Genomic DNA, 10,000 nt, shown 5'->3' with positions numbered 1-10,000 from the left:
ACTGAGAAAATGAAGACATAAGGACAGATGACTTGCAGAGAATAAAAACAAATGTGAGACCTGGCTTTATTTATGATGTACATAGAGCGCACAAGCTCATGACATGCAGATGTGACCGTGGGAAAAGTGTGCACGGCATTAAAAGCGATTTAATCGTCACATTATAGGACTACACAACATCATTATGTTATATACACTGTAGTCTAGGTAGGTCTACAATAACAACCCTGAAAGGTCTGCATTGATGAGGTTGGAGACACCCCCCAAAAAATAAACAAAATAAATTTCTGAAAATTACATCTAAACAACTACATTCTTGACTAAAAAAGCCTCAAAAGTACATTATGTTGTCCAACAGCTGCAATATTTGTCAAACTGTAGAGTGTCCTCTGCTTGTGTTGTATGTGGGCGGAGTAATACACAAGGGTGAAGGGGCGGTACAAGTGCTGTTATTTGCAGAATTTCACATGGCTATTAGCCAATCAGATTCAAGAACCAGAACTGTTGTGTATGTGTGTGTGTATATATTCCACTATAACAACTGAGCATAACAAATTGCTATAACAAAACAACACATTTGTACATCTTCTGCATGCACTCAAGAATTTCTCAATGCAATTCTTAATTAAGCAGACAGAGGCGTGAGTGTTAAGTGAGTGTTAAATTTCAAATAAAATCTGAACTTTAATAACTTGTGTTCTCTCTGATAAATATAGTCTGTTATATACACTGTAGCCTAGGTAGGTCTGTATTTGCATCCCTGAAAGACGTCCGGAATATAATTAGTTTTTCATTATATGGAATATTTAAGAATATGCAAGCCTATTTCCACATAAATGCATTTGAAACTTTTTCAGTCAGAATAATTTAATCTGAGGACAAAATTGGGCCTTACTACCCAAAACAGGCTACCGTTTATCTGAGCATAAATCAGAGGTTGCATCCAATAAGATGCATTGCAATCACTTCACATACATAGCATTGGACAAAATCAATTTATATGGTCAGGGATCAGAAAGCTGCGGCTTGTTAAATCCGTTGATGACCAGTTGGTTTTAGGCGTCCATAAGAAGCCAGTTTTTCTAGTCCATTGCCATCTATTATGTTGAAATGCATGGAAAGGTTGTAAATTGGCTTAGCCACCAGCACAGGGCACACAGACTGTCAGGGGGAAAACAAAACAAATAGACCTGCATCACTCAGTCCACATGGGACAATCCAGCTGAATGGACACACACTCACACATACACACAAAAACAAACCAGAATGAATATTTTACACTGACCACCAAACTCTCTTCTCGTGGTTCTCCATGCCTGCCCGGACAAATACATTATGTTCTCGTCTGGGTCAGTTCAGGTTACGGCTCTGTTGACGAGTGGCCATATAACTCACCGTTCAGTGACCGCAGGGAAACCCTGTGTAATACAGCTAAACTGCCATTGCTCACAACACATATCAGAGGACACGCACACAAAACCTCCACTGAGTAATCACAGAAATGGTCCAGAATGAAAGAGCGTAGATAGATTTATGGCTATATTTACTAGTTGTCACACTAGTGTCATTGTGTCCTTGAACAAGGCTCTTAACCCTTGCTTGCTCCAGGGGGACCAGCACTCTAAGTACACTTTGGATAAAAGCAGCTAAAACGACTAACATCAAACAAGCAAAAAAGGGGCAGAGATTGCTATGTAGAAGCAGAGAAGAAAGACAGAAAGCAGATCTCACCTCATAATGTGCCACTCTCTGTGACTCGGAGATGAGCTGAGCGCTGCACACTTTGCAGTAACTGTCTGTGAAAAGCCCTTGATCCACCTCTGTTGACTTCATCTGGGGGAAAAGAAATTTTTACATTAACATATATCTTGGCAGTTTATTATACACTTTGTATACACTTCCAACACTAGAAATCACTTATATACAATTACAGTACATCACTTCACTTAATTGGAAAAAATATGTTTTTTGGATGTTCGAATGGTTTTAAATACCCACCCCCACTGACAAAAGTCCAGAATTTGTCCCATACATGTGCTCACTTGTCCTATATTAACTGTTATTCATAAATTGTTAAAATAACCTATCGAAAAAGGCTTTAAAGGGCCATGAACACCAAACCCATCTCAACAGGGTGTTTTCACACCTCTTGTTTGAAAAAAGTCAGGAAAGTGGGTGAGTCCAGCTTTGTTTAGGTGGGAGTGTCAGGGTAGGGAAAGAAGGAAGGGTTTGCATGAAAAGGGGAGTTTAGTACATGCACGCGCTGATTTTCACAGAGGCAACTTAAATACAGACGCAGAGGTCTGACAGTGACGACGTTTACATGGACATCAGTAATCGAATTATTTTTCTTAATCTGAATAAGACAATAATATGATTAAGGTGTTTACATGAGTTGCTTTTTTCGATTAACGTTATCGCATCACCATGCTATCCACATTTCCTCTGGAGTTTCATGTAAATTCGGGTGTTTCATTCTTAATTTTACGACTTTAACTGCAGTTTGGCACTTTCATTTTCATTCAGGAAAATTTCATGCATGCCCCCATGACAAACGAAATATTGGCTGCGAGGAACCGCTAGATTTTGAAACCAAACGCCGGAAAAAAAACCTTTCTTTTTTGCATTTCTCTTTAGATGCAGAGACTCGGTAGGTGCAACGGTAATAGTTTGATTAAGGCGCTTACATGTTTACATTCAGAAAGCAGCATTTACAGAGGATCTTTCAGTCCATAAAATTGTTTTGATATTACTGTAAAGTTAGTAACTAAATCATTTTGATTAGGGTATGTCTTTAAAACTGAAAAAGTACTGCTGACAATACTAACTAACTTTGCCATCTGAATAATCATAAACAACGAACATTGAGGCACACCAAATTTGTAGAGACAGGACAATCAACACGAACTGGAACAGTGTCTTTTTTAAAAAGAAGACGAGTGGCAAATTCGGATTTCACTATTTCCAGATGCGAAAAGCTCTCGGGTAAAAAATGTTCCTTACAAACATATTTTTGTCGCATGTTAGCAGACTACTGTAATCCACAAATGTAGGTTCACACGTGTGGTGTGCTCTCATCGTGGGAAAATTGAAACAAAACGTTCGTTGCGGCACATTTATGAACACAATACTGATGACCCATGTCTCCGAACAATTCTTCTTCTTCCACTTGCTTTAATTATGGATGGCAACACAACGTGGTGTCTCTCTGCCGTCTGAACAATGTAACAGGTAAAAACAGTCTTCAAAGCTCGTTCACAATAGAGCGCACTGACTGGTTTGAACAAAGTCTTTCTTATAAATTAATATTGAAAACTCAAAGACGTCACAAAGCACCTGCTGGTACAGACATCACAGCACAGAGTCCCCATGCTGGAATTTACACAATGATCCCACGACCGTGATGTTGCTTAAAAATTAATTTTTAAACCAGAAGAACGAATTTGCTCGAAATAACACAAAGACAACCAATTTTGACTTTTTGTGAAATGTATGTGTCTTAATAGTGTTTGAGCAGCGTGGGACATATATATGACTGGCAAAATCTCTAAAAATGTGTTTTGGTGTTTCATGACTCTTTAGGACCAAGCGGAATCCTCTTTTGGCTGTTGTGCCAATCAGTTTTGGCCAATACAAACTATTATTTTTCATGAGCCCAAAATCCAGCTGTGAAATAAAACATACAATCTGACGAAAGTAAAGTCATCTTTCACCACTGACCTACTGTATTGTTAAATAGAGAAAACATTTGACAAGTTACTTTTACAAATAAAATTATCAATAAAAAGGTGTAAAGCACCAAAAGCAGCCCACATTTGTCAGAATTCTGCCACTTCGGTTTTTTTTTTTTGGAGTCCAGACATTAGTTTTTGTCTGAACACCGTTCTTGTCCATCTTTGTCTTTTGTATGAGCACTGTCTTGACCACGCTCGGGCCGGGATGTGCGCTCTCGTCCTGGTGTTTGTGTTTGTTATGTCTGCAGCATGCTGTTTTATTCTGTGTGTCAGTCTAGTTGGTTTCGATTGGCGGTGGGATGGAACATGCACGTTGCATGTGTGAGTGCACGGTAAGTGTTTTTATATATTGTGTACTTGTGTCTTATGTTCAATCTTCTGTTGGTGTTGTGTTTAGCACATGGTTCATGTTTACATACGCTACATGCTTTAGTGTTGTGTTTAGTGTGAACACAAATTCTCTCATTGGCTGCGTGTTCTAGTCCTATTTTACGTAAGCACATGGCTTGTGTTGTCTCTTTCTGCCATGTGCTCTCTTGTCTATTGTCAGGTCCCACCCTTCTTGTTAACCCATTATTAGTTCATTAAGTTAACCTGTTTGTTTGCTAATGTGTTCTGCTTATAGTCTCCTCATGTCTGCTGTCCTGTGCCAGTTCGTCAGTTGTCATACACATGTCTTCAGATGTCGTTGATTGTGCATCTCGTCCAGTCTTGCATTGCCCAGTACTGATACCTGCCCAGCCCACCAAGTTTGTTTGTCTATTTTGTGTTCTAGTTATGTTTTCCCCCTTGGTTGGTTTTTGTTGACCTTTTGTTTTATTTTTTATTATTAATAAACCATCTTCTGTCCTCGCTCCCTCGTCCCTCCTGAGATCCCTGACAATATTAAAGTCAATTTAAACATTGTTTTATTTAACATTGTTATCCATGAATTTTCAATTTTACTTTCTTTACAAGAGAAAAACCTAGAACAATTGTGAAGCTCTACTTTATTATTATTTTTTTTCATTTACTTTTATATTATTTATTTTTCAATAATTTTTTTTAATTCAAATGGCCAAATTCTGACTGAGGGACGTTGAATGTGCCATATTGTTATTTGCCTAATAAATGAAAATAAGCTACAGGGTTTTTTTATTTTAAAAAATCTAATAATAAATTATGTAATAAATTAATATTTTAAAAAATGTCATTTTTTTAATGTTTAAGGAAATATTTTTGCACATCAAAAAGTTTGGTTCCGATGGCCATCTGACATGTTATTTTAACAAAAAATGGTGCTTTAAATGTCACTTAAATGGAGTATTTAAACCTCATAATTAAATAGAAAATGAGGTGAATAACTGAAAAATGATCCACTTTTTGAAAAATAAGAACTACCCATTCAATAGCCTAAAGTCCATTTAGATCATTTTTAATTTACATTTATGTTTTTGTTTTATTTCTCTGAATTAAAACTTAAACAGTATTGTATGCATTATATACAGGTATATTTTTATAAACTAAAAAGTTAAGTTACAACATATGCCCATAATTCGTAAGTGGGTCAAAGATAGTTTTATTATTATATTGATGGTGTGTACTCTGTAAAAGATTATTGTGCCTTCATTTAAGTTGAATGAAATGAGCTTTTCTAGTCATCTCAACTTACATCAATCAAACTGACTAAAAATATTAGGTTAACTTTGTATAACTTTAAAAAAATGTAGTTGAAACCTGATTAACTAATTAAAACAAGTTGAAGCAACATAAAAATAATTGTTGTCTTGATTTTTTGTTAATAATTTTTTACAGTGTATTTGCGCTTTTTTCGTTTTTTTTTTTTTTTACATTTTTTATTCTATTTTTATTTATGTCTAATAACTATTTTTTGGAGTAATTTAAAAGGACTGACTAAAAGTTGAAACCACTGCAGTTTAAGACATACTCTAGGGAAAAGACAGTGTGCAGTGTCATGAAAACATGTGTCAGATGAATTATTCATGAAGACATGTTGTTTCTGTCACTTTAATTATTTCAGCATGCGTCACACATTAAAACACAGAGGCAGCGCGAGGACATGACGTGCCTCTACTGGAGCTGCATTTCATCCTGAAACAGCTTATATAGAAACACACACTACAGGGGTTTTAGAGCAACAGATAAAAACCTTCATACGAGTTTCATGTGACAAAATACGTAAACAAACTAATTAAATGACAAGCCACGGCAAAGCACAGGCACACACTAAAATAAAATGCATTTTTTCAGATGTAACTTTAAATTCCATGTGCTTTGAGGATGATAAGTGAACAAGTCAAGGAGCAAAAAAATTCCCATTTATTCCAGTTATTTTGATGCTTGCAGCCAGACACAGGTAGAATGAAAAAAGCAATAAAGATATGAAATGAACGGTAGGAACCCTTCTGCAATTTCTGTGCAATTTTCTGCAAAGAAAAAAATCTGTACTTGAATTTGAATGTTTGTACAATTTACTTGTGTGTGTCCTGGGTAATGAAGGAACTGATCACTCTGTAGTTGCCCTTTGCACACTCTGCCTCAAAGACCAATTAGAGTGTCTTATAACTACCAATTACGAAAAGCTTCACGGATGTGGAGACAAGGCTTTAAAAAGCCACCAGTCTGTGTTTGAAAGCAGCTGCCATGCCAGATAGTGAGGGAATGATTTACCATACACCAGGCACCTCCTAAGAAAACTGGTTTCAGGCCAAGGAGGTCTGTAATACTGAACCTTCATTCGTTTTCATCCTTATTCATCTCAAAAACACATGTGGATGTATACAATTCGCTCGCTGATGCCATATTTGCTCAAGGGCACACATTTACCCTTACACAGGCCATCCCACACATATAGGACTGTTGGATATACTACATCCAAGCTGCCTTTAAACATAAATAGATAAGCAAATAAACAGATGTGGCAGAAAGAAAACTATGATATCATTAAATTCAGATGTGGACCGTTTGTGGAGAAAGCATTCTTCATGTTTCAAACCAACATTAGTATAATCAAAGTGCTGGTGGATTGAGCAGCTGATTTCTTTGATGCATTTCTGTTTGAGTAATCTGTTTTCAGTGTCTGTGTGTGTGTGTTTTTTTTTACCTCACTCAAGTATGTAAACTGTTTTTCATGTGTTCGCTCTATGATGTGAGACCATAATACTTTACATTTTATTTTCATGTTTTAGTTACAGAAGAACTGACTTTATATAACTTATATAAAGTCAGTTTTTATATGAATTATATGAATTATCATAACATCATCTAACATCTGTGGTCATGAAGTCTTTTGAAAACTGATGCTGGCCCACCTGAAGGACATCACTGAACCCTCACTGGACTCTCTTCAGTTTGCCTACAGAGCAAACAGGTCTGTGAATGATGCAGTAAATATGGGACTGCATTATGCTCTGCAACACCTAGACAGACCAGGGACCTATGTGAGGATCTTGTTTGTTGACTTCAGCTCGGCGTTTAACACTATCATCCCAAAACTTCTCCTGCCCAAATTAACTCAGCTCTCTGTGCCCACCTCTGTCTGTCAGTGGATCAACAGCTTCCTAACGGACAGGCAGCAGCTGGTGAAGCTGGGAAAATTCTCATCTAGTATCCGCACAATCAGCACTGGCGCCCCCCCAGGGGTGTGTCCTCTCCCCACTGCTCCTTTCCCTGTACACGAATGACTGCACATCAAAGACTCCTCTGTCAAGCTCTTGAAGTTTGCAGACGACACCACACTTATCGGCCTCATTCAGGACGGTGACGAGTCTGCTTACAGACAGGAGGTTAAGGAGTTGGCTGTCTGGTGCAGTCACAACAACCTGGAGCTCAACACGCTCAAAACAGTGGAGATGATAGTGGACTTCAGGAGAAACCCCCCTGCTCTCCCCCCACTGAGCAACATGGACAGCATTGTGGCAGCAGTGGAGTCATTCAGGTTCCTGGGCACCACCATCTCTCAGGACCTGAAGTGGGACACTCACATTGACTCCATTGTCAAAAAAGCTCAACAGAGGCTGTACTTTCTCATCAGCTGAGGAAGTTTAACCTCCCAAAGAAGCTGCTGAAACACACCTCCATCATTGAATCAGTCATCTGCACATCAATAACTGTCTGGTTTAGCTCAGCTACTAAATACGACCTCCAAAGACTACGTCGAATAGTTCGGACTGCTGAGCGAATCACTGGTACAACCCTTCCTACTCCCCAAGAACTGTACTTATCCAGAGCGAGCAGAAGGGCTGCCAAAAATCACTCTGGACCCCTCACACCCAGCACACTGCCTTGAACTTTTACCTTCTGGTCGACGCTACAGAGCACTGCGCACCAGAACAGCCCGACACAGAAACAGTTTCTTCCTCTCAGGCAATCCATCTCATGAACACTTGATGATAAGAATCGTGGAACCAACATCACTACTTGCCATACACTTTTACACATATACACTTATTTAACAACACACTTTACATGCCAATTTGCACATAACAGCTGCACATATAACATTGTATATAGTAATAACACGTACATACACTTGTCAATTTGTATATTTGCATTCACTACTTACTTCTATTTTTTTTTTTATATATATATTTATTATCTGTTTTTTGTCCTGTCTCTGTAATCCTGTTGCACTGTAGAAGCTCTGTCACCAAAACAAATTCCTCGTATGTGTGAACATACCTGGCAATAAAGCTCTTTCTGATTCTTTCTGATTCTGATATGACTTTTTCTGTGTTTCCTCATTTTCATTTAACAAAACCACTAGGGGGAGATGTTTATATTTTTGTGAATCTGAAATACGTTATTACATTAGGGTATTTGTTATTTAGGGTAGCCGAAACTGTTGAGTGTTGACCTTTTTTTCAGGCCATTGGTTAGCATCAGCCTGGGCAAGTGTGTTTGATGTGTTCCACACTTCGCCTCTCTTTGGGTTAACGATGGATCGAGTTGGCCTTATTCAGCATATTGAATTGGTGTCAGCAGTGTTGGTTAAGTTACTTTAAAACAGTAATAGACTGCAGCCTTTTGAGTAATTTAATATCCACTGAAAAACATTACAATGGGTTGACTATAGCCCAAAACATAAAATTCTCTCATCATTCACTTGTTACACTTTTGAATTTGGCATCCTACCGCACAACACGACATCTTTACTATTGCAGCCTGCCTTTTTTTGCAACCGGGGACCCGTGTGACGTTATGGGTGACGTAGGTTGGTAATTGGTCTATATTAGTAAAGAAGGTAACACAATTACACTGACTTTAGTAACTGTAAGCATATTACACAAACGTAAAAGTAATTAGCTACATTACTGCGTTCCCCAAAAATGTAATTAGAAATACAGTAATGCATTACTGTGGTGTAAGGTCTCCCAGTATTGTGGATTCCTTCTTGCAATTTGCTCTTTGTGCTTCTTTTATTTTACTGAAGCTCTTGTTGGAGACCTGATTAACACATTGGGATTTTCACATTTCTCATTGCCTGCATTTGCAAATGCTAATAACTGTAGTTTCTTTAAGACAGAATAAATAAGCATACTGAATAGGTTACAAATAGGGTTTGTTACCACAATTCATGAATACATATTTAATGTCACTTCATTAACATTTCAACATATTCAAAATAAACTTACTTATAATGTTTATTTCAGGGGCGGCACAGTGGTTAGCACATTTCTGTGTGGAGTTTGCATGTTCTCCCTGTGTTTGTGTGGGTTTCCTCCGGCTCCTGCGGTTTCCACCACAATCCAAACACATGCCGTATAGGTGAATTGAATAAACTAAATTGTCTGTAGTGCATGAGTGTGTGTAAATGGGTGTGTATGGGTGATTCCCAATACTGGCTGTTGGCTGTAAGGGCATCCACTGTGTAAAAATGCTGAAATAGTTGGTGGTTCATTCCACTGTGGCGACCTTTGAAATAGAGACCAAGCCGAAAGAAAATGAATAAATAAATAAAATCAGTGGTTTATTTCTATCTATCTATCTATCTATCTATCTATCTATCTATCTATCTATCTATCTATCTATCTATCTATCTATCTATCTATCTATCTATCTATCTATCTATCTATCTATCTATCTATCTATACCTCTACCTACCTACCTACCTACTACCTACCTACTACCTACCTACCTACCTATCTATCTATCTATCTATCTATACTATCTATCTATCTATCTATCTATCTATCTATCTATCTATCTATCTATCTATCTATCTATCTATCTATCTCCTTAAAATACATCAGTTTTACAGTTCAGGT

At 37.6% G+C, this 10,000-nt stretch overlaps 1 protein-coding gene across 1 annotated transcript in view; it reads right to left on the bottom strand.

Annotated features, from left to right (window-relative positions):
- zmat4a (zinc finger, matrin-type 4a) overlaps positions 1 to 10,000 on the bottom strand; it is a 186,767-nt gene that overhangs the window by 149,918 nt on the left and 26,849 nt on the right. The window contains exon 2 of the mRNA XM_056457848.1: positions 1,732 to 1,833. Within this exon, the coding sequence (XP_056313823.1) occupies positions 1,732 to 1,833 (102 nt within the window). The remainder of the gene's footprint in view (positions 1 to 1,731; positions 1,834 to 10,000) is intronic.

The sequence above is a fragment of the Danio aesculapii genome, chromosome 5 (genome assembly GCF_903798145.1).
Source record: "Danio aesculapii chromosome 5, fDanAes4.1, whole genome shotgun sequence".
NCBI classification, from domain to species: domain Eukaryota; kingdom Metazoa; phylum Chordata; class Actinopteri; order Cypriniformes; family Danionidae; genus Danio; species Danio aesculapii.
This window is presented reverse-complemented; position numbering and strand designations above follow the sequence as displayed.